The 26339-nt window shown below is 38.0% G+C and overlaps 1 protein-coding gene across 3 annotated transcripts in view; it reads right to left on the bottom strand.

The window, feature by feature from the left end:
* Positions 1-4535: 4535 nt before the first annotated feature.
* HBS1L (HBS1 like translational GTPase) overlaps positions 4536-26339 on the bottom strand; it is an 85922-nt gene continuing 64118 nt past the window's right edge. For all 3 annotated transcript variants that reach the window (XM_021693138.1, XM_044917253.1, XM_044917254.1), the window contains 9 exons: positions 25174-25248; positions 24501-24618; positions 23796-23864; positions 20888-20992; positions 16768-16858; positions 16240-16348; positions 9050-9150; positions 6284-6428; positions 4536-5195 (listed from right to left, as the gene is read on the bottom strand). In XM_021693138.1, coding sequence (XP_021548813.1) covers positions 5184-5195; positions 6284-6428; positions 9050-9150; positions 16240-16348; positions 16768-16858; positions 20888-20992; positions 23796-23864; positions 24501-24618; positions 25174-25248 — 825 coding nt within the window. In that variant the 3' untranslated portion in view covers positions 4536-5183. The remainder of the gene's footprint in view (positions 5196-6283; positions 6429-9049; positions 9151-16239; positions 16349-16767; positions 16859-20887; positions 20993-23795; positions 23865-24500; positions 24619-25173; positions 25249-26339) is intronic.

The raw sequence follows: 26339 nt of genomic DNA, 5'->3' as shown, positions 1-26339 counted from the left end.
AAATGATGGGCACCAACATATGCTTGCTGCAGAATATTCTACCATGACTTCCCTAATCTTAAAGGTTTGAACTACTTCCATGATCTGAGCATTTTGTATCCTGCCTCCCCACTTCCTTACCCCTCTCCCATGAGGCCATCTTACCCTGACCTGTGAACAACACACAGCTGAATAATGAGTTCATGGGTTGCAATCCCTCTTCCTTAAAGTTTCATATATTTAGTTCCTGTGTCCCTGTGTCTTTTAAAATTCAGTGCTGCAGGGAAGCCTGGGTGGCTCAGTCGTTGGGCGTCTGCCTTGGGCTCAGGTCATGATCCCGGGGTCCTGGGATCGAGCCCGCATCGGGCTCCCTGCTCGGCGGGGAGCCTGCTTCTCCCTCTGCCTGCCGCTCCCCCCACCCCGATAAACGAGTAAATAAAATCTATAAATAATAAAGAAAATAAAATTTAGTTCTGCAGAAAAGACTGGGGTTCATTTTTTGTTTGAAGATGACTTTTTGGGGAACTTTGTTTTGTTCCCAAGATTTGTTTTAATCTTAGAATGTAAAAGCTTTAACAGAAAAAATGTCGTTGTAATCCCTTTGTAATGTTTTGCAGAAAAACGTTATACTCTCTTCATGTGCAATCTTGGGGTCTGTTTATCATTTTCATCTATCTGTACTCTAGGAGTGGAGTCCAAGGACAACTTCCAGATCATCAATTCACTGTCTGCAATTAGTATCTATTTTTACAGGCTTCGGTGAGCATTTGGATGTTGCTATTATGATTTGGGTTCCCGTGCCATCTCGTCTAACCTATCCTGATTCTCTTCTCAACCCAGCCAATCTCCTATATCTCACAGATACCATGCGCAGTTAAAGAAAACTTCTGTTACCTACAACGCACAGGAAAGAAAGGTTTTTGCCTCCACCTGCTCAGAACCCTACGTGTACTTCCGATTTTTCCACAGGCCTGTTACCATGTTTCATAGTCATCTTTAAAAGAATCCTATGTAAGCCCAGTGTCGGCGAGCAAGAATGCATCAAGTTCCCTCGGCCATCTCACAGTCCACATGGGTGCTGCTAGAATCCCTGGCAGCCAGTTGATTTCTTGCCCCGATTCTGAAATGTAAGCACATCTGAATCACGAGGCTCACAAGGCTTGCCCCCGCTCAGGAAAGACTCCAAAGTGGGGCTGTAGTTTCACAGACAAGAGGACAGACAGAAGCAGTGCTAAAGTTTGCTTCCCTAAGTTTTCTTTTTCCTTCACTATATAAACAGACCCTGCACATACAGCATTAGAATACAAATGAAAACTTGTAATTTTCGGACAATGCAGGCCATCAGGAAATTAAAATCATTCATGTTGCTACCACCAGCATTAATTTTTTCACTCATTGAACAATCATATGTGCTAGGGACTAATACCGATAATGAAATAATAAACACAAAAGGTCTCTTTCCTCATGGGGCCTACATTTCAGTAGGAGAAAATAGTGAATTGTACAAATAAATGTGAAATTGCAGGCCTGAAAGTGTTCCAGGGAGAGGAAAGGGGTCCTCTGAAAGCACACAGTAACCCACCCTGTGTGACTGCGAGCAGAGCCCAGGGGCTCCCTGGGAAAGTGAGGAAGAACTGGTACACAAGAGCTGAGCCTCACGCTTCACCTGGTATTCCAATTAATCCTTATATGCAGTTATATGCTTCATCTCATCCCCAGGGTTTTCTAAAATCTTGAATAGCTTTGGCATTTTCAAAGAACCAGACTAAATTATTCAGCCATTCTACTTCTTCTAAGACCTCTGATATAGAAGGGCTTTCGACAGCTCAAACAAGGGTTACCATTGGGCTCACCTTGCCACTTGGACCCATCCCTCACGTCAGCGGGACGCTGCTGGCTTGTGTCAGCTCTGGTCCTACTGCGAAGCTTCTCATTCGTGTGCCTCTTCTTCCTGGAGGCGGGTGGCTTCTTAAGAATGGTTCTCACTGTTGGTGGGATTTTAAATGTTGCTAGTTTGGAGGCCTTTAAAAGCTGCCCTCTTGGATGATTTTGCCAAAGCAAAACCTGCCTCCCCTCTTCCCCCACTAATTTCTAAATGGGCAGGAGGGAGACTGTGATTTACAGGCTGAATTAGTTTGACTCAAGAGAATTTTTTATGGAAGTAAAATTTTACTTGAGCACTAATGGCTCTCCTTCCTCATCTAGACTCTTCTGCGTTGTCCTTAGGGTACATTCTTGCTGGATGCTTTCACATCATTAATTGTCCTTCGTAGTTTATGGTACTGAGAACCCCACCCCCGCTCCCGGCTGGGATGTCAGCCCAATGAAGCTCCCTTCTGTGCCTAAGAACATGGCAAGCTCATGCTGAGGAAGGAAGAAATGTTTTTCCATTAATATATCTCTGTGGATATTTTAGAGGAAAACTAGAAGTGACGACCCAGTAATTTTTATTGGGTCTTCTTCTGGAAGGGGTTTTGTGTGTGTGTAAAAAGATCACAGAGGGGCCCAAATACTGTCATAAATAATGAACATGTGGAAAAAACACTAACAAGAAAAAACATGGATCTATGTTTTTTAAGCCCAGTTACTCTAGAGGCAACTGAGCAGTAACTTACAAAGACTTGAAATCAGAGAACAGAGCCACTCGTGTGAACAAACAGTAAAACCACACATAGGAAGAAGAAACACAGTATGGGCAGCAAAGTAACCCCAAATGGACGTACTATTATTAGTATGGGTGGAAGTTTCAAGGGGAGGATTTCCACCAAAGCCAACCCTGGGCATGCTTGCTGTATGTCTTGTCCCTTAACCCCAATCTCCCACTGCCAGCACACCTGTCTCACAGGTGGTCCCCTTAATGTCACCACCCCCTTCAGCAACAACCAGTTGTAAACATAACGTAAATAAAAAGACCGCACTTTATCACAATTTAAGAAGGAAGAAATAAACTCATTTCTACTACTGTTACTACCATTTGTTTTATGCTATATCCTTATTTAAAGTTAATTCTATCATGACCTTGTACACACGGTGAAGGTTTCTTGTTCTTGCCCCCAGCCCTACCAGGTCTCAATCCATTTCCCCTTCCTAAAAACACCCTGAATTTCCTTCCCAGGAATCTCAGCTATGTGCTGTGGGTGATTCACTTCACACTCAACTACAAGGATGCCTCAAGCAAAGAAATTAAACTCAATTATAGTCAATGATAAGATGTTTCTAAAACTTCTCGAAAACACATGTTCTTTAAACCTGCCCTTGACCCTTGATGAAGGCTCTGAAGATCTAGGTGTGGAACTGCAGGGGGTTTTGTACGGAGTCCGAGGGGCGAAACCAACACTGGGGAAGGCAAAGTAGAGATGAGTCTTTGCTCACACTGTGAGCTGCTCAATCTAGGCAGAGTCAAAGCAAGTCTACTGCTAGTCTTTCTTTTTTGCTTAAGTCACTTTAAGTTTTGTCAGACTTACCAGTTAAATTCCTGATTAACATAATACATAAATAAAACACTTTCTTACCTTAGCAAGTTTACTCTGAAGTAACAACTACTCAAATACTTTTCAGTAAAGAAATGTATTATAGGGGTGTGTTCCCTTTGTGATCATTCACCAAGCAGCACATTTACGCTCTGTGTGTTTTAGCATATGGATGTATATTGTTCCACAGAATAATAAAAGAAATGCTGTTGTATATGGTAAGTCATCAACATACAAATCACACCATTTCCCAACAAAAAAAGCTTATCATAGAGTCTATCAGATCAGAGTCCCAGGCTCAGCTGAGCACGAATTCTACTCTAAAGCAACTTGTACTCAGGAGGCAGCTCAACGAGTACCTGTTAACTAAGCACACCTTGGGAGTTTGCTGTTGAAACTTCAAAGAAAAACATAACTTTTACTCACAGGGGACTTGCAGTCTATAAGGTATGCAAGATGAAGTCATTCCATATGTAACAGGAGGGGTGCCTGACTGGCTCAGTCGGTTAAGCGTCCGACTCTTGACTTCGACTCAGGTCATCACCTCAGGCTGATGAGATCGAGCCCTGTGCTGGACTCCATGCTGGCCATGGAATCTGCTTAAGATTCTCTCTCCCTCTGCCCTTCCCCTCCTCTAAATAAATAAATAAATAAGAGAATAAGAGAAATAATATTATGATTAGAAATGGAGGAGATGGGGTCGCCTGGGTGGCTCAGTTGTTAAGCGTCTGCCCTTGGCTCAGGTCATGATGCCAGGGTCCTGGGATCGAGCCCTGCATCAGGCTCCCTGCTCAGCGGGGAGTCTGCTTCTCCCTCTCCCACACCCCTGCTTGTGTCCCTGCTCTCGCTGTCTCTCTCTCTCTGTCAAATAAATAAATAAAAAATCCTTAAAAAAAAAAAAAAAGAAATGGAGGAGGTGAAATTTGATCTGCTACTGGGGGAAAAAAAACAAAACAAAACAAGAATTCATGTGAAAGAGCCGAGAAACTTAGGTGAAACAGATCCCATAAAATCCCCAAGTCATTCTTGGCAATGGTGGTAGAGAATCTCATGAACAGAATCTAAGAAACAAAACACAGTCTGCTGTTATGCTCAAACTAAGGCATTTTATTAGCTGGCTTTACACACCTTAAATAATATCTTGGTTACCAAAAGGACAGTTTCCACTAATTCCAAATTAAGCTTTCAAAAGTTCATTTGTTGGAGGAAGAATATTCTTATGCTCAAGACAAAATACTTCTCCTATAACCTTCAGGAAATCTTTTCTTAGTTAGCTAAAAAAAAAAATTGCTCAGGCTAAATATTAACTGCCTCAACAACCCAATTTAGTTACTTTTCCTTAAAATGTGTGCAGTAGAGTTGAACACTGTAAACATTTTGTGGTTTGGCTGGAAGTAGAGTTCATTTCATGATGACTGAATGTCTTCTAATACATATTTCTGATAGTTTCCATAAACCTCAGCAAAGTAAATCCATTCACTAACATTTCAAAGGGAAAGCCGGTTTTTTAAATGAAAGTGTAATATTAGCCTTTCTTTGCCATTTGGCAACTTGAAATTTTTGCAGGAGTGATGATTAATACTTCTTTGCAGCTGATTATATCGTTTTAAGTTTCTCTCTCATTTAAAAAAATAACCAATTGCACATTGTTCCTTTAACTGAACAACTGGATTCTTTAAAAACAGAGGTTAGCTATTTCATTGCATTTGGAAACATGGTAGAAATTCTGACTCATCATTCTTTTATCTGTAAAAGAAAAAAAAGAAAAGGTGCTATAACTTAATCTGTCACATTTTAAGAAAAACAAAAAGGAAAATGGCAGCGATATAATCATTATGTCAAGATGAAACTTTTCTTTTTTCCTGTTACTTTTCCCCTTCCCCAGTCATGCTATTTCTGAGATTTACTACAATCTCTCCATTATTTTCCACAAGAAACTCTTTCTTATTTCTAGAATGCTCTTTCAGAAAGAATGCCTTGGCAGACTGTGATGTTGATGACAGTGCATTAGGTAACTAACAGTCACTGAATGCCAATTACTGTGCCAAGTGCTTTGTGAGAGCCTTTCACTTCACAGCTATGGGAGGGAGGTTCTATTACCCTGTTTTTACAGGCGAATGAACTGAATGTACTTGTGCTGCTAGGAATCAGTGGGTAGCTGAGCGCCACAGCCTTTTGGCAGGATGCACGCATAACTGAATTTTGATGCAACATAAAGCTCTACATTCAAAGTAGACATCCCATTAAATGAATTGAATAATTTGTATGCAGAAAACAATCATATGAAGTATTAGTTAAAAATATAATATTTCTAAGATTTATATTAATAGTGATTATGTGGAAGAACATTTAAATTACTGAAGTTTGCTGGTTTGCCTCTGGCTATTTTCGCCAAACTCAACTGCACCTTACATTATACAACAGGTCCCTTTCAGAAACATTAATTGAACTTTCTGAGTGGATCATTTCAAATGCACGGAGAACCAGTTATTTAAAAAAAAAAAGTAAGGCGGGCTCTTCTAGTAAATGGAATCACCTCCCCCAACTGTTTGACTCTTAAAGACTGTGTTCGCATAATGTGGATTGCTTACTTACAAACCTATTTTTCAACGAGCTTACTTTAATTCTGAGAAACATTTTTCATGGAGAGGACAGTTCAGAAGTCTCACCATGAAAAGTTCTAAAACCAAATATTTTCTTGCCATCATTTAGAAGAAATGTTAATATAAATTTTAAAATCTGTGTTCCCCTTCAGGCATGAGCCCTCAGGAATTCTTCCTACAGAGCAGTAAAGACAAGACACGTGCACACACAGGCAAGGCCCTCCACAGTACCTCCGTGACCACGCCCCCCGCGATCGTGGAGCCCCCGTATCGCAGCATGAACCTCCCCAGCTCTTTAAAGTCTCTGTACAGCTCCAGAGCCACCGGGCGCTGTGTCTGCAGCTCCACCAAGGCACTCTGGCCTTTAGTCAACAGTCTAGCACACAAAAGGTGGGTGGGGAACAGGGATGGACCATACAGGTGAATAAAGGCAGTAACAGACTGAAAAATAAATACTTCACATTCGATCAACAAATCAACCTTCAAAAACTTCAAAAGAAAAAAAAAAAGTTTTTTAAAATGAAAATACATGCCTTTGTATTTTTCTGGGTTGGCTGAAAGAAATGAGAGGAATGATTCTAGATAGAAGAAATATTAACTGGTTCATTTTATATATATAATGTATGTATGTATATATGTATTTTTTAAACCAATCTTCCAAATACAACTAACTCTTGAAGGACCTTATAACCTAAAATGTTCAAGGACCCTCCACCAAAGCCTTCCCTTTTTTCCTCATGCAGTTGAGAGGTTCCATTAATAAGGAAAGGAAAGAATTTTCATTTTAAAAGAGGGATACAATGTAAAATGCTAACTGGTGGATTATGTGCTAGAAGTTATCTAGGACAATCTCCTGGTGCCAAAAGACTACTCTAAATGTCTCTCTTTCCCTCCCTCCTCGCTCTCACACACAGCAATAGTGACTCTCTAACAGGGGTTCAGAATAAAATCACGTCAGAGTTTTCCACAATATGATGTTTGTAGGAAATGAAGGTGGGGGGACTGGGGACATGAGCCTGACTGTAAGCAGTTTCATACAAATACATAAAAATCCTTGTGTGTGGGCTCATCTAAACTTACTGAAAGACTAGAACCCAAAAGGGGGCACTCTGAAAAGGTTCTCTAACTTAATTTTGATGTGCTCTAGAAGGATAGAAGATAGCAATTATAGACTCTCCTGAAAAATTAGTTCAGGGACAGACAGGTAAGAATAAGCCAAACAAGTTTCTAAAAGAGTATTCCAAAATTTCCAAATACTGGTTTTGGACAATTCCAGTCCAAAGCCCCATTCCTAAGAAAGGAGAGCATCTAATATATTCATTATTTGCACTTAATTTTGTTTTTAGAAAGCTCGATTCCATTCCACATAAAACAACTGAATCTACAATATACCTGAAGTGGAAATGAAGGAGAGAGACCAAATGGTGTTGGTGCAAAATAAGAGAAAAGCTACAAATAAGGGGCCAGGGAAAACTAACATGAGAATATATTAAAACCTAGCATCACTGAGCAAGGACTTTGTAGCAGAAGCAGGGAGGGGAAAATTCAGGATTAGACATGATGAGTCAATTCTAGATTGAGAATTCTCCGACTCACTTGTGTGGGTCCAATAACCTGGCTCCTCCCAAAAATAATAAATAATGTATGTGAACCAACGGACTAGGTTAAAATCCTGCCCCTTGCTAGCTCCGTGAACCTGAACATGTTATATAACCTCTCTACACCTCAGTTTCCTTATCTGAAAAATGGGGACAAGAGTACATGCTTCATAGGGTTGCTGAGAATATTATAAGTCATGCGAAAGCAGTCTAGGAAATAGTGCTCCTCAAGAAATGTTAGTCATTAGTTACAGTTCTCAAAACATGATGCCACACTCATGCCAGAAGCTAAAGACTCAGGTTAAAAATGGAGAACTATCAGTGACTACACTGAAAAATGCACAGAACTGTTGAGTCACCATGCTGCACACCTGAAATTAATAGAACATTGTATGTCAACCATAGTTCAGTAAGTTCTTAAAACTTATCTTAAAAAATAAAAAAAAGAACTATTAAAGAACTATCTTTCAGAGAGAGATTAAGTAGCCCTTTCTTCCTAACTAATGGAGAAACAGGCATGGGTTCAGAGAAGTGTGAAGACCCTCTCTCCTACTCGCAGCCGACCTATTAATCCACTAACCAACTTTGGCCTCTTACACAGGTGCAAATGAAGAGGAACACCCAAAGACTGAAAAAAGGGGATTTTGGGTGGGATTCCCCATAGGGTTGAAGTGAGGAAAACCCCAAAGCTGAAGCAGCCAAGCCAAACTGTGGTCAGCCTTTATTGAAGTAGGGTAAGAAACTTAAGTTTCTCAGGAAGCACTTCCTTCTGAAAAATCCCAACCTTGTCCCAACCAAAGGAAACTGTCCACATTTAAGCCTGGATATTAATGGTAATCAGAGGGAAACAACATGGTGGTGATCACCTCAGCTTAAAGCTCCAAGTGGATTCTGAGCAGAAAGAAAATAATTTCTAGAAGCTACACAGTACTATGTAATTCACTTTCTTCCTGGAGTGTTCTTAGCATAAAGAATGATTCTCATTAAGGGGGTGACAAGATAGTTAAGAGGACTACTCAGCTGGAATTTGGAACTAGTGGCTAGGCATAATTCAAATTCATTCTTTAAAATGTAGAACTGATTTTTTTTAAGTGCCCTTTATTTTTACATCATCAGCATCTAGGGCTTGATATCTATATCTATATACTTAATTTTTATATACAGTTCACATCCTACTGCCCCCACCCACAACAGAAATTATATCTAGCATTCATACCTAGACAGGAGCTTAAACATGTGTTTTGTGTTTCTTTTAATCTAGTTTTTGAAAAAAAAGATTTCTGGCCCAAGTAAAAATAGACTTTACTTATCACAAACAGAAATATTACAAAAATGAATTAATCAGTAAAAAAATCTGCTAAATTGCTTGTATTCACTATTTGTGCATTAAAACACTCACTTTGGCTTCTTCTTTGTGACTTCACCTGTGCTTTTGTTTAAGACACTAATCAGTCGTTTAATAACGGCAGGTTCACTGACAGTCTGGTAGTGTAACAGCACCTAAAACAAAAAATTGTCATGTCAAAAAATACTTTACCGTCCATCTGTGGCCTTTTATTCTGACAGTCACATCTCATCACATTTTGACAGCCAGCACTCCCGCCTGGACCTTCCAGGGTCTCCAGCTGCTTCCTCTAAGTCCCACACCCTGATCAGGGTGTTCTCTAATTTACTAAGGGAAAAAGGTCATGGAGCCAGTTCAAGTTTCTCCTCCACCACCTTACTGTGTGAACCTTAGTAGATCACACAACGTTCCTTACAGGACTGTGAAGAGAACGGAACAGGATCAGAGACACTGCCCGGGAGACGAGATGCTCAACAGATGCGAATTACTCCATCATAAAAATGAGGGAAGGTGGATCATGTCATATTCAGCAGTACTTAATGTATTCATTGTTGGATAATGAGAATAAGAGATTATGTGACAGTGTAGACAGGCTTTGAAGCCAGGCCTGACTCTACCCTTTCCAGGTGTATGATTTGGGGCAAGTCCTTGAAAAGCCCTTTACCCCCAACACCTCCAGCCTCAGGTTCCTTACCACTGAGGAAAATCAGATGATGTTATTTTGAAGTGGTGCCTAGCACAAGGTAAATATTCAGTTAATTGATGACCTTGGATATTTGCTATTACTGTTCATGTTTTATGTGTAAGGAAGTTTAATATCAAAAAGACTAAGTAAGGGGTGCCTGGGTGGCTCAGTCGTTAAGCGTCTGCCTTCGGCTCAGGTCATGATCCCAGGGTCCTGGGATCGAGGCCTGCATTGGATTCCCTGCTCGGCGAGGGGCCTGCTTCTCCCTCTCCCACTCCCCCTGCTTATATACTCTCTCTGTCAAATAAATAAATAAAATCTTAAAAAAAAAAAAAAGTCTAAGTAACTTAATGTGGCCATGGTGACATATTTCAGAGGTGAATTTTATGCTGAGGTCAACTGGAGTCTGAGTCAGACTGGCTATTCTCATGCAAATAATAAGCACCAAGTGTGCAACATGTCTACAGTAGGGTATAGTGGGAAGACCAAATACTAAGGAAGTGGCAAAGCTAAAGTATAACTCGTTTGAAATAACATTTTATGCTCTTTGTTTGAAGAAAAACACTGACACTTCTACTATGAAATTTCCTGGCTGAAACAATTTGCACGTTCAGAAAACAGAAATACCAGGGGGACTTGTGGATGCACAATCCTGGACTCTGTAACTTTCTAAAAACCAAGTCTTTCAATCAGCACTTGGTTAATTCTGTCTACTTCTCTCTCCAGAACAATGCTGCCCTCAGTCCAGGACCATCCTCTCTTATCCGAGTTAAAATGCAGGCTCCTTCCTGATCTCTCTGCCACCACTCTTGTCCCCTCCCACCCATTCTTCCTATGTCTACCCGACTGATTTTCTAAAAGACAGATTTAATGGTATATCCTTGCTTTTTAAAACCACAGAAACTTTAATTCCACTACAAGGCACCAAGGCTCTTCTCAACCTGACTGTCACTTACTTCTCCAGCCTCATCTCTCTGCATCCCTCTCGCATTCTCTGCTCCAGACACACAGAGCTTCCACTCCCTACATGAACCAAGTCCTTTCTAACCTTTAGGCTTTTACACATCTTATGCTTCTGGCCAGAACACACCAGCTGCATTTGGCTAATTCTTACTCATCCTACTCTACCTCTCTTAGAGTAAAGCATCACTTCTTACAAGAAGCTTGAACCCCTAGTCTGAGCTAGATCCCTTCCTTTGTGTTCTGTAATCCCACACCATAACATCTCACCTTTATTGTAACTGCTGTTTTAAGTGTCTGTCATCCCATGTAAATATAAACTTTGTAAGACCGGTGCCAGATATTTAATCAGCGCTCAGTAAATACTTGTGAAATAAATAAAAGAATAAAGGAATAAGAACACCTAAAACATATGGAGGAAATCAGTCAGGTGGTGTTCCTTTGTTTTTTTAAGGCACAACTGAACCTCCATTACTCTGCAAAGGCAAATTAGTTTTGGGTTTTTGGTTTTTGGGTTTTTTTTGTTTTTGTTTTATATTGTTTTTGTTGTTTTTATCAATCGCATTTAACCATTATAAACTGGAAACATTCCAGAAAAATTTAACAACCAACTCCTAGGGGGAAAAAAACCTTCCATAATGCATGGTAAAGTCACATTTGTGCGTCCAAAGGATTCAGGGGTCAAATAGCACCAATGTATAACATAAATGTAGGTCTACATATCTAAGAAACATTTCTTTTGCAACGAATAGGTAAGTAAGCAGAAGTCCCTTACTTGGCTTGAGTGTAACTAAGAAGTCGGTACTGGTCTCCATCCATGGGTTGCCAAATTTGAAAGAATAGAGGCACATGAACCTAGTTAAGTTTCCTACCCTATTTGTGAGCTATGTGTAGGTTCCATCCAATGAAGTGGATGAAGAATGGGTTGTGCCAGTATGGAGTAAGTTTTGTTTTTTATCTCTACACCATCTTACAGGTAGTAGCTCAAAAACAAAAAACAAAAAACCCCTGTGGAACACACGAGTGAAAAAAATCTACATACAAATAAGTGGAAAGTAATTATATATTATCTTAACATTTAATTCATATTATATATAACCAAAGTCACCTATAATTCAAAGCAGTCTACAGCATAACGTAAAAGGAAAAGAAAGTACTCGATTTCAAAGTGGAAAGTACTGAGTACGAGTCGTGGCTTAATCACTTCTTGTCCAGATAGCCACCACCCCCAAGTCTCCTATTCCTCATCCTTAAGTGCAGACAACACTAACACAAGTGCACAATCTTATCTGCAATTCCAAAATCCTAAGGACTGAAAACCCAAGTTTTTCCTAATTCTGCTATAAACCTATTTAAGTAGTAAAACAGTACTTGAAGTAAGGCAATTTACAGTCCTTATTTTTTTCACTTAGCATTAGTATTAATAAGCCGTGGTACAGAATGATGAGTATGTTTGATTACAGGGTGTTGCCCCACTCTCTGTCAGGGGTTTTACATAACATACATGCACCACATCACCTTTCTATTATCTGAATATTTCTGCATTCTGAAACACACCAGCTTGAAGAGTTGCAGATAAGGGTTGGGACTCTACTTCATGTGCAGTTGTGAAAATAAAATTATAAACTGTAATGAGCTACATAATCGGTTAGGTGGCAAAATAAGCCAAATTATTATTTTCCTTACACCTCCAGGTAACCCTTATTATAAAATTATTAATGCATATACAGTCAATTAGTTTACAACAAGGATGCCAAGACCACTCAATAGAGAAAGGACAGTCTTTACAACAAATGGTGCTGGGAAAACTGGATATCCACATGCAAAAGAATGAAGATGAAGCCTTACTTTACCCATGTACAAAAAATTGACTCAAAATGGATCAAAGACCCAAACAAAAGAACTAAAACTATGAAACTCATAGAAGAAAATAGAGGGGGAAGTGTCCTTGATGTTGAATCTGGCAATGATGAGAGGACCTCATCAAAATTAAAAACTTCTGTACATCAAACAGCACTATTAAACGATCAAGAAGACAACCCATAGAATGAAGAAAATACCTGCAAATCATGTATCCGACAAGGGATTAATACCCAAAATACATAAAGAAGTGAAAAGATGCTCAACATCACTAGCTATTAGGGAAGTGCAAATCAAAAGCACAACGAGATACCATTTCACGCTGAGTTTGCCTATTATAAACAAACAAACAACAAAAATCACCCCCCACCCAACACTAACAAGTGTTGATGAGGAAGTGGAGAAATCAGAACAGCTGTGCAGTGCTGGCAGGAACATAAACTGGCGCAGCTACTGCAGAAAACAGTTTGGTGGTTCCACAAAAAGTTCAACACAGAATGACCATATGATCCAACAATTCCACTCCTAGGTATACACCCGAAAGAATGGAACCTGGGGGCTCAAACAGATACTTGTATGCCAATGTTCAACTGCCCAAAGATGGAAACAAGCCAAATGTCCATCAACAGATGAATGGATAAACAGGTGGTGTATACATACAAAGGAATAGCATTCAACCTTAAAAAGAAATGAAATTCTGATACATGCTACAACACTGATGAACTCTGACAACATTACACTATGCTAAGTGAAGTAAGTCAGACCCAAAAGGGCAAAATTGTATGATTCCACTTATAGGAGGCACCTGGAATACGCAAACTCATAGAGAAAACAAAATAGTGGTTACCAGGGGAAAAGGAGAAGGGATAATAGGGAGCTGTTGTTTAATGGGTACAGAGCTTCAGTAGGGGATGAGGAAAAAGCTCTGGAGATGGATGGTGTTGATGGCCCCACAATGTGAGTGTATTTAATGCCACTGACCTGGACACTTAAAAATCATTAAAATAGTAAATTTTATGTTACAAAATATTTTACCACAATAAAAAACACATGAATTTAAAGTCTAACCCATTCTTCTATTTTTTTCTTCTTAAATCGAGTTTGCCATATAAACCAAGAGACACATATTTCTGTAGTGTTAAGAAATTAGTCCCTTGGGGCGCCTGGGTGGCTCGGTTGTTAAGCGTCTGCCTTTGGCTCCGGTCATGATCCCAGGGTCCTGGGATGGAGCTCCCTGCTCAGTGGGAAGCCTGCTTCTCCCTCTCCCGCTCCCCCTGCCTGTGTTCCCTGTCTCACTGTCTCTCTCTCTCTGTCAAATAAATAAATAAAATCTTAAAAAAAAAAAAAAAAGTCCCTAAATAGTAAATTTTAATTGCTTAGGGAGCCTTTTCTTGGTTTAAAAACAAAACAAACAAAAACTGAAGGTTTCTTCCCACAAGAGGTAGATTAAATGACAAAACACAACTGTTTTTTCTGAAACAAATTTCATCCGGGTATTCGTGAATCAATATACGCAGGTGGAATCGCATAAAAGCAGCACTGACAAACTTTCAATTCATACATATTTTTAAGAAACTACAGTACACAGGAAGACAGTATTACTATTGAAAGTAACTACTGACCTCTTGACCTCTCTGCCTCTCCAATGGCAAAAAAATTATTGCTGCATGAGTAAAAACACGCAGTAACCAACCTCTCCGGCTTCTCCCCATTGGACATACTGCTTTCTAAGAACGAGGGCCATTCATTCATAGCAAATTAGCTGTAGTTTCTTGCTTATCAAACATGAATTCTAGATATTTAAAAATTAAATATTTTCGGGGCGCCTGGGTGGCTCAGATTTGGTTAAGCGTCTGCCTTCGGCTCAGGTCATGATCCCAGGGTCCTGGATCGAGTCCCGCATCGGGCTCCCTGCTAGGTGGGGAGCCTGCTTCTCCCTCTGCCTCTGCCTCTCTCTCTCTCTCTGACTCTCATGAATAAATAAATAAAACATTAAAAAAAAAAAATTAAATATTTTCAACTATAACCATTTTTTTGGGAGAGAAACTTATACTCCTTTTTTAGCATGTGGGGGAAATGGAAATGGATTATAAAACTATAATACTTCAACAGTATCTTATAATTTTTATCTGATCAAATTTACATAGAAATAATTATAAAGGATTATAATCAAAGCACATGCTTATCTCAAATAAAGGTGTATAAGTATAAAATGAATTTAAATGAGCTAAATAAATTTATTCCCAACCTCTAAAACATTATCACTAACTAAATTAAGTTTAAAGGTCAATTACTATTATTGTCTTATTTTTTATTGCAATAATGCATCACATGATGAAAACAACCTGTTTGTATTTTCAAAGGCAAGCTATTTAATTCCACTGAGAAACATTTTTTGTCGTGCAAATCTGTACTATATAGGCTGATCAAGAAAAGAAAAGCCTAATGGGGAAAACGTCATCTGTTAAGTGGCAAAAACAAAGTATTAAACTATAAGCAGAGTATGGCCCCCAAACATCTGGAAAAAAATTACACATAAGAGAAGGAATTCATGCAATTCACAAGTAGTATGTCTTCTGGCTAAGTGACATTACAGTATAAAATCCCCCTCCTTCCCATAAATGTGTATGTTCAAATGATGCTGGGAAATAATAATCTACCAAACTAACCTCACAGCTTGCAGGGTTTGAATGTATTGCTTCAGCCCAATTAAAGTTAATTCTATGGCAAGCATCCCTAGAATATACTCATAAATACCAAACATGCACACGTAAAAAATCACTAAAATGTAAAGTGTAGAGACAGTTAGGTATTATGTAATTATATTCTTATCTTTTATTTGTGTGTTTCGAAAGTTTTATATAATAATGTATTACTTTTATGATAGGAAAGCACTATAAATAAGCATATTAAAGCAAGAACAGAAAGACACAATCTGCGATTAGTCAGATACCCTCTAGAACACAATAAAAAAGTATCTACCATTTTCCCTAGATGAGTTTGACTATTACCATTAGTTTGTATCCTATTGATTATTTCTTCTTAATGCCTCTTTGAGAAAAATCCCCAGGCTCAATGACCAAAATAAAAAAATAAAAATGACTTTCAAAGTCTAATGTCATGTTTTTCTGGATTAGAATATTAAGGATTTTTTTTGTTTTTTTTTTAATTATGTTATGTTAATCACCATACATTACATCATTAGTTTTTGATGTAGTGTTCCATGATTCAGTGTTCGCGTATAACACCCAGTGCTCCATGCAGTACGTGCCCTCTTTAATACCCATCACCAGGCTAACCCATCCCCCCACCTCCCTCCCCTCTAGAACCCTCAGTTTGTTTCTCAGAGTCCACAGTCTCTCATGGTTCGTCTCCCCCTCTGATTTCACCCTCTTCATTTTTCCCTTCCTACTATCTTCTTTTTATTTTTTTAACATATAATGTATTATTTGTTTCAGAGGTACAGGTCTGTGATTCAACAGTCTTACACAGTTCACAGCGCTCACCATAGCACATACCCTCCCCAGTGTCTGTCACCCAGCCACCCCATCCCTCCCACCCCCACCACTCCAGCAACCCTCAGTTTGTTCCCTGAGATTAAGAATTCCTCATATCAGTGAGATCAGAATATTAAGATGTTAGTTGAAAATAACTACAGCATTCTCACTTGTAAAGTAAGTTACTACTTTTTAGGATGAAGTTACTTTGAAGTGACAATAACAAACATTTCAAAACTTACAGGAAATCCTTTAGTGATAGGAATTTCAATATTAAAGATGAGGATTCGAGCTCTGAAACGAGTGCAAGCTTTAATGGGTTCTTTGGGGCCACAAAATATGCAGCCAACACTGCAACAAAACAAAACAAAAGAGAGAGAGAGAGAAGGTAGTTGGAGGAAAGATAAACATACATTCAATAGCAGTACCTCCAAAACCGTTTACAAAGAAACAATCAAGTAAATTGGGGAGTTTTTCTAAATACTCCCTTTTGGGTTAAAGCATAACTTTATACCACTATTAACCTTACACCATTTTTAACATTATAGCTTTCATTCAAAGGACGTGTCAAGTACACGTGCTGATATGTATTAATTTCAGTTTTAAATAGGTTTTGCTCATCATTCTTATGCTTCTACAAGTGCCTATTTTTGGCGAAATGAAATTCGAAATTATACTCATTCTTTCAGTTTAGCGAGTGAACAGCAAAATCTATGTTTTGAGGTCCTATATCTAAAACAATGGTCGCTTAAACTCATTTTCTCACTCACTTGATCTTGATGATATCCATCCCAACCAACGTAAGACTAACATGATCACCTGCTGCCGCCCAGTCGACGGGTTCATCGTGCAGAGTGATTCCTGGAAATGAGTAAGAACCAAAGCATACAGTGAAACACCTCAATATCAAACCATAACAACCAAGAGAGTTTGGCTTATTTATGCCTCATCAGTCACTACTCATCATTTTCAATATGAATGGATTGAGAATGAGAAGTGTAACTGTGAGCGTTGAGGAAAACACACTTCCTCTAAACTTGACTCTTCTAGAACACCACCCTAAACGTAAAGTAATTCCTATTATTCCAAAAAAGGCCGATTTCAGCTTAATTAATCAAAATTTTAAAACTCATTTATACAACCAGTATATTCATTAAACACACCCCATTCAAATAGTTCACTTATATTAATAGCTGCACGTATAACAATGCAGTTCAAATGACTTGATAACATAAAATACGGGACTAAGGGAGGTGTCCAGTAGTATTTTATTCTCTTGAACTATGCTTTTAATTAGACAACCACCTAAACAGTCACCTGAGTTCTCTGAGTAACCCTCAGGGCATCAGTGCTCAGTCAGATGGGCTCTTCACAGGCCCCTTCACTACTCCTGGCTCAAAAGAAATACTTCCCAGAGAGATGAACAATGATAACTAATTACATGAAAAGTGTAGGAAATTTAATTTAAAAATAGTCCCAGGTGTTGCTATATACCTTTATTACCTAGGGATAATCCTGAAGAACAATTACAAAGGGCATTACGCAGCTCCCTTATTCAAAAGCTTTTAAAATTCTCATATTTTCTGATATTTTCTGATTCTAAGGGGCAATTAATGGGGCAAGTTCCTTTCCACTAGAACTTTGATGAAGACAGTACACAGGCCAATACAGTACACAGGCCAGAAAATGAATTTTCTATTCATTTCACCACTGTGAAATAGTTCTGGATTGAGATGTTTTTAGTAAATTATAACTCATCCATATCGTTCTCAAAATACTTTTCCCATGTAGCATACTCTTAACAAACTTTTTTTTTTTTTTTTTGAAGATTTTATTTATTTGACAGAGAGAGACACAGTGAGAGAGGAAACACAAGCAGGCGGAGTGGGAGAGGGAGAAGCAGGCTTCCAGCTGAGCAGGGAGCCTGATGCGGGGCTTGATCCCAAGACCCTGAGACCATGACCTGAGCTGAAGGCAGACGCCTAACGACTGAGCCACCCAGGTGCCCCACTCTTAGGAAACTCTTAAGCAAGTTTCTTTTAGACTTTTTATGAGTTCAAGGAAAACTTTAAGAGCTCTGAGACAACCTACAGTTTTATTTAAAATTTTATGTATGTACACATCTGCATTAATCTAAAAGGGGCCATAACTTTCACCAAGGCATCAGAGAGGTTCCTGACTCCAAAAAATGTAACAATTATGATACTAAGAAATGTTTGTTAAATTTTCAACTAATTAAATTTAGTTTTAAAATGTAAACTTAAAGTGACCATATCTGATTTTTGCTCTGAAATGTGGAACATTGTCTGAAGCCAGGGGCTAGCTACTTACATACAACAGAGACTGCCTTTAGCTTAAGATTCTCAAGAGCTTTCATACTAGGAGTTCAATTAGCAATATAAAATTTTTTAGAGGCAATCTATCATCTGATTTTCTCCCTCCAAAGATGTTACAATGTCCTATATATGATATTCATCTTCTTAAGGACCTTCTTCATTGGACAGACATCACACAAAGAAGTTCTTTTATAACAATCCATGAACCTGATATGTTAATAAAATGAAAACTTAATTTAGAATTTCCATTTGTTGGTAGATTTAGTTACTTCTCTCTTTTAGGATACTACTGGTTAGTGACAGAATTGTTGAGATAGAAAGGTGCACTGAAAAATCAAGTAAATCAAGCAAAAGCAAGAGTTAGAAATTGAGGACTGAGAACCTCCAAGTTGGGTTACAAGAGTGGCTGTCAAGGAGTTGGGTATGATCTCAGGTGCTTCTGATACAGCTTCCCCTTAAGATTAAAGACAAATGGTTAGAGTTTTTCTGGTGAGGAAGGGACAAGATGGAGAGAGGAAAACAATGTAGTACTTCCAGAGGTAAATTATGATTTTGGAGGTTACAAAAGAGCCAATCTGTAAGGTCCATGATAATTTTAGGATCATGGTTTTAATTCATGTCTATTGATTATTTTAAAAACTCCTATTCTTGGGGTGCCTGGGTGGCTCAGTCGTTAAGCGTCTGCCTTCGGCTCAGGTCATGATCTCAGGGTCCTGGGATCAAGCCCCACATCGGGCTCCCTACTCGGCGGGAAACCTGCTTCTCCCTCTCCCACTCCCCCTGCTTGTGTTCCCTCTCTCGCTGTGCCTCTCTCTGTCAAATAAATAAATAAAATCTTTAAAAAAAAAAATTCCTATTCTCAAGAAAGCTCATTAACATACAAATAAATTAGTATTTCAAAAGTGTTGTAGCTCTTGATCACTTTAAAAAACAAAAACAGAGATCTGAACTTGCAAACAATAGGTCAATGGAAAATGATCCTTTTATAAAAAGCACACATTACTGGGGCGCCCAGGTGCCTCAGTCAGCTGAGCGTCCGACTCTTGGTTTCGACTCAGGTCATGATCTCACGGTTGTGAGATCAAGCCTCCTGTGGGGCTACGCACTCAGTGAGGAGTCTGCTTGAGATTCTCTCTCCCTCTGCCACTCCCCCTGCTCATGCTCTCGTGCTCTCTCTAAAATAAATAAATCTTAAAAAAAAAAAAAAAAAAAAAAAACACATGCATTGCTTTTTATCTAAACAGAATTTTCATGATCCCTAGGCTGGCAAGAAAGAAAAAAGTTAAAGTGGAAGTAACTTTGGCTTTCATTCCCTTATTCATCTTTAAATTTAGTTTAAACTCTGTTACCTAAACAGATACTCATTAATTTCTTATAATCTTTAAGAAATCAGCTTATAAAGTAAGCAAATTAATTCAAACAAAATGTACATTCAAACTTATAAACCAGTCAGGTACCAACTCTGGATATAAACTATAAATAAGAGTAACAGAGGAGGGGTGCCTGGGTGGCTCAGTCGGTTAAGCACCTGACTCTTGGTTTCAGCTCAGGTTGTGATCTCAGGGTTATGAGATCGAGACCTGCACTGGGCTCCATGCTCAGCAGGGAGTCAGCTTGGTATTCTCTTTCCCTTTCCGTCTGCCACTCCCACTCATTCTCTCTCTCTCTCTCTCAAAATAAATAAATATTTTAAAAAAAAGAGTTACAGAGGAAAAGTACTGACATCTTAAACTTTTTAACATTCTCAGTATACTTTAGCTTAAAATTGTTATAAATTATTACTCTATAGTATAAAATAGATCATCAATTTTATGTTGAAGTTGGAAGCTAGATTAAGAGAAGTACAGAATTAAAAAAATTTAAAAAAGATAAGTACAGAATTATAAACTTTTAAGCAGAATTAGGAAAGAACGCATACACTTGCAAGGTCAAAGGATTCGAAGAGAGAAATAGTTATTGGTCATTATGAAAGGCCATATATTACAGGTGGGAAAGCAGTAATTGTGGCACATTAGCTCAATTTCTCTTTTCAACATTAGGATTCTCTGCATTTGCATCTTATTTTCTTAGGTCTTTGTGCAAAAAAACTTTTTTGGTATAAACACGATCAAAGCTGTTAACTTATAGTAATTCTGAAATACACATTTCAAAACAACACGGTGCAGCAAGCAGTCTGCTTTGTTATTGCCTGTTTAGTGCCAGGATGGGGCCAGATTTAATTTCTGCTACTGCATACTATTTTAAATGTATCTGTCAGGTGTCTATACATCTGGTTAAATCCTAACCAAGCTTTTAGAATCAGTGTCAGAAAAAATAAAAAGAAGAAATGCTACCACAGTTAGAATGTTCTATGTACATTTATATACACACAGTCACAACAGAAAAAATCGTTTAATGTTTTCACATTTTTATCTTCAACAGTTAGTATCACTTTGACAGTCAGTTACAATTTCACTAAGAGGTTATTTACTCAGGAGTTAATAACTAAACTACTTTTAAAAATCTGCTGTCTCAACTTAAAGGTTTTTAGCAAAAGAATCTTGCAGAGGAATACCTTTTGCAGTACAAGTTTCATTAGGAGGCATTGCTAGTAGTCGGTCACCGGTCTGGATATAACCAGCTTCAATTTTACCAGTTACACAAAATCCAGATCCTTGATCTGCAAAACATGCCCAAATCTTACAATTCATATAGCAATGTTATCTGAGGATCGCTGCTGTCAGCTACAGTTAGTTCCCTAGGAGTTACATAAAACTGGTAGTGCAAAGCACATTAAGCAGTGATCATTTCATAATTTTTAACACACCTACTAAATATAGCGTACCACATTCCACTCTAGACTTTCTTATAAATAAAAATATTCATGTTATAAAAAGTGAAATTCATTCCTTTTTCAAATATTTACTGAGTGCTTACTAAGTACCAAGTCATGTGCTAACCTCTAGGGATAAAAAGATGAAATATAAGCCCCTACCCGTAAAGGGGTTTACTCCAGTGAAGAGAAAGACAAAAACAATTATACTGTCCAGAGACAAATATTATTTAGAGTGTACAATGAAAATAGAAAAAGGTACACCAAAGAATCCATGATGAGGGGGAATGACTACACTTTAGCTGGGCACTCAGAAGGAGAAAGAACAGGGGTTTACAGGTACTTGTGTATATGGGTAGTGGGAAGAAGGAAAACACTGCTGACCCAGGATACTGTTTGTGCAAAGGCACAGAGTCATAACTGCATGTGAGATGTGCTAAGACCAACGTGTCATTTATATGACATGTTTATGGGACCACATGGAGTAAGGAGGAAAAGGCAAGACATGAGGCAACAGGGATAGGAAGGGACAAATGATAAAGGGGCCTCATAAATCATGGTCAGAGCTGGAATTTCATCCTCAGTTAAAGAACAGGAAGCCAGTAAAGAATAGTGAACAGAGAAGTGACATGATGGTATCTCTGTGTCAGAGAGGAGGGGAGGTGGACTGAAATGCACACACTGCAGACAGGAAGTAAACTCAAGAATTTGGGAATAAAGTAGATATTTGGGTGATAAGGCAGATGACAGATAACGGCAAAAAGGGAGATGGCAAAAAGGGAGAAGTCTAAGATGATGGTGCATTAAATGTGAGATAGGAAATTAAAGAACAAGAGCCGTGTAGGCTTGGTGAATGTGAAGTGTCTACAAGACATACAGGTGGGAGAAGATGCATCCCAGGGGACACCAATCACATCAAATTCCATGAGAATGGGACCCCGGGAGCACACTCCCTGTGGAGATGTCCAGCAGTAGTTAGCACGTGTATCCAGAGAGTGAGAACAGGCCTGAGCTGGCGATACAGATTTGGGAAGCATCAGGACGCAGGAGGTAGATGAGCCATGGATGTCTGTCTGAAAACAGCATGTAGATTGAGAAAAAGACTGAAGCAACAGAACACCAGTTAGGAGACAGAAAAAGAGGAGCCCGCAAAGAAGACACAGAGAAGTCAGAGAAATAGGATAGCAGGAGATGGTGGGTCACAGAAACCAAGGGAGAAAAGTTTCAAGGTGGATATGGCTATCAGTCTCAGAAGCAATGCCAAATTCAAGTAAGGTGCAAGTAAGACAGAACTGAAAAATGTGCATTGACTTTGGCAACCAAAGTTGGTAACTCAGGTTACCAAATGACCCTTTGGTTGCCAAAGTCAATGCTGACAGGGAGGAGTGTAAGCAGAAGCCAGGAAGCAGCCAACGAGAGAGAGAACAGAAGGTAAAAAAGCAGAGTCAGCAAATATTGTTAATCAAAGCATTATTTTTGTATTTTTTATTTTAAATAGGTAACAGGCATTTTAAAAAGCATTACCATATTTCTTCTACTACTAGAATTGGGAAGCTAATAATAGTGATGATTCATTTCAATTTCATTGAATGATTTTTTGGGAAGCATCTTCATATCTTCATTCATCCATTTATTAAACATTTATTAAGCATGTACTACGTGCCAGGCACTGAGCTAGGTCCCACAGATAAAGACAGGAGAGACAGTACTCGCTTTTAAGGACTTCACAATCTAAGTTAAATAAAAGGTACAGAAACAATTATAATGCCACACAAACAATGCAATGACAGAGGATACAGAGAACACAGAGGGGCACCATAGGGTACGTGCATGGGTGAGCCCATCAGGTACCAATTTATTGCTGCTCCGTTCTGAACCCACTCTGCACTCATCGCTCAGTGATAATGGAGATTTGGGAGACCACAGACATCTATACTGTACTGATTATTCCAACATATATGCTATACCCTTTTATTTATTAAGATCTTTATTCCATTTCTATTTTATAGTTTTCTAAAGAGGGTCCTGTACACATTAAATTGGATGTACCCTTAGGGATTTAATACAACACCTCCAGCACGGCCTCCTAAGTTTTTCTTTCTTTGCATACAGTTTGCCCTCTGGTACCAGACAGAGTTTCCTTTCATCTTACAGTCACTCTTTTATCATATTCATATTTCTTTATATTAAACTTCTCTTTTTACCAATGTATGGTATCTATCTCTTGACTGGACCCAGACCACTACAGATGGGTAGGAGATGGACAAGTGAAGAAAAAGAAGAGCAGAATACTGGGTAGCCAGAGTGGCAACAAAGACTCCATGTGGTTAAGAAATAGTTAACAATCCAGTTTGGCTGAAGGATACAGAAACTAAAGAGATCCGATGAGAGGAAAAACACAGGAGGCTAGGAAGAGAAAGGATAAGGGGCTCCACACCTGGAGGAGGAGCATGAGCTGGGGAAATGACATAAACTGAAGCAAACTGAAGAGTTTCCTGGGCAGGGGAGCTAAAGAACTAGAACTATGCACTTCAAGATTAATTTGGCAACGATCCTTACACTGGCACATGAAGACAGTGTAATAATTTCGTCTAAGGAGAAAATGAAAAACCAGGGCCAGAATGAACAGCACCGTAGAAGGAGGACTTACCTTTGAAAACATCAGCCACACATAATCTAAAAGGCTTATCAATAGATCTCTGAGGAGGCTTGAAGGAATCTGGAAAAAATGGCAAAAAAAAAAAAAACAAGGTTTAATTTAAAAGTAATTTTTGACTCCGGTCCAATCGGCCCATTATAGTCCCAACTCTCCTAGAAAATAATTTTCTTTTATAATTACTAATAGCAAATTGACTCTCATTCATATAACACTTGGTAGTTTATAAAATGTTTTCATACATGTTATCTCATTTAAGATCAACAATAGTCTGTGGGTTAGGTAGGATAGGCACAAGCCTCATTAATTAAATAAAGAAAATTGAGTATTATTTTAAATACTGTAGGTGATTTCAAAACTACTACACTACCTCTTCTGATTATAAATCCTATGCTTTTTCACACACATCACTGTCTCCCATCAAGAACTCTAAATAAGGGGGCGCCTGGGTGGCTCAGTCATTAGGCATCTGCCTTCAGCTCAGGTCATGATCCCAGGGTCCTGGGATCAAGCCCCTCATCGGGCTCCCTGCTCAGTGGGGAGCCTGCTTCTCCCTCTCCCACTCCCCCTGCCTGTGTTCCCTCTCTCGCTGTGTCTCTCTCTGTCAAAATAAATAAATAAAATTAAAAAAAAAAAAAAAAAAACTCTAAATAACATCAAGCTTACAATGCATCAAAATTAGTATGGCAGTATACTTACCAATTTGTTCTAATAAACATAGTCCTTTATACCATTTTGTGAGTTCACTCGATTGAGATCTTGTGATTAGATTTTCACCACTGAGACCACTTGTAGGGATAAAAGCTACATCACTTTCCTATTAAAAAGGATTGAATATATGAAACTTAATACAACGCTGCTTTCAAAAAGTTAAAAGGCTCACTATTACCATGCTGCACCAAGTGTGCAAATGCGACAATGTACTTTTTTAAAAGCAGTAGAAATCATAGAACCAACAGTTTTCAACTGTTTTGATTTTGTGGGAAACTTACAAATTTGTTTCAAAACACTCAAGCATTTTTACCTGGTAACATAGGCATATTTCATTTACATTTTGCTAGAGAAATTCCTCTCCACTAGTTTCCACTGCAGTGGAAGTGTAGTTTCCACTCCTCTATAACCTCCCTAAACTTATCCACCTAATTTAATAGCTGCAGAAAAGTCTTTTATTTTTGTTAAATCCAAGCCAATTTATAAAATATGCAATTTTCTTATGGTGAAGTAACCCAAAGAACCTAAGATATACATGATACCAGGCAGAAATAAAAACAAACGAAAATAAACATACTTAAGAACACCAAAGTATTAGGTTTTTCTCCCATATCAGTAAGATGAGACTTAAGATAACTAAATAAATTTAAAATTATCTTACCTTAAAACCTGCTTGCTTAAGAAAGTGCCCAAGCTTTCCAGTAATCTCTTGAAACCTTTCTTGTTGCCAGTTAACCTGATAAAGATTCAATTTTTAAAACTATGCTTCAGACCATGCTATATGTAAAATTTAAATTTCTGCAATAAAATATAAAAAAATCAAGACTATAAAATATAAATATAAAATCTATTCAATATGAAATCTATTAAAATTTAAACTCAGAATATGAAACCTTACTATTAATATGATCTAAAAATAACTTTTCCTACAATAGAAAGCCTAGAAACAAACTCCAATATAAATAGAACTTTTTGTATATGCTATAAGTGATTTCAAATGTAAGCAGAGTAAATAATTTATTAAATTGCGCTCAGACCAACTACTGTAAGTAAAATAAAATTATTGATACACCCCCCCCCCAAGCCAAATAGATTAAAAATGTGTATGTGATATGAACTCTGCATGCTGTAGTATTCAGGGGTAAGTGTAACAATGTGTAACTTACTTGGAAATTCTTGTCAAAATAAGATGAATTAATGGATGGACACAGGGTAGATAGAAAAAGATGCAATCAAGTACGTAGGAGAATCTTAAGTAGTGGGTATAATATGGTTTTTGTAAAATTCTTTCTACTATTCTTTTCTTTTTTCTATTCTCTGTATTTTAATTTTTTCATACTAAAATACTAGGGAAAAATAAAAGGTAGGTGTAATAATGATACTGTAAAAGAACGATGTAGAAAAATGTAGGTGAATAAGTATCTGATCTCAGGGTAAGCAAATACCTAAGCATAAAAAAACAATCAAAAGGAAGTATTTATAAATTTGAATATATGTCAAAAACACACAAAATGAAAAGTAAACAAAATGAAAAGCAAAATAACAAATTGGGAAAAATATATAATACAAGATAAAGGATTAATATCTTTAATAAATAAATTATACTTAAAAATTGGTAAGAAAAGTTTTGAAAATGAGCAAATTATATAAATAATTCCAAAATTAAAAACATAAATGATTAATAAATATACAAAGTATATTTAAATATTTAAGATTTGTTGAAAAGTTAACAAAAAAAGAAACATGTTTTGCATATCAAATTAGAATTAGAAAATAATCATTTAATAACAGCAGTGTTGATAAGTGTTTGGGAAAATGCATATACTC

Source organism: Neomonachus schauinslandi, chromosome 8 (assembly GCF_002201575.2).
Source record: "Neomonachus schauinslandi chromosome 8, ASM220157v2, whole genome shotgun sequence".
In the NCBI taxonomy this organism is placed as follows: domain Eukaryota; kingdom Metazoa; phylum Chordata; class Mammalia; order Carnivora; family Phocidae; genus Neomonachus; species Neomonachus schauinslandi.
Note: the sequence above shows the minus strand (reverse complement) of the source record. Positions and strands in the feature narration are given on the sequence as shown.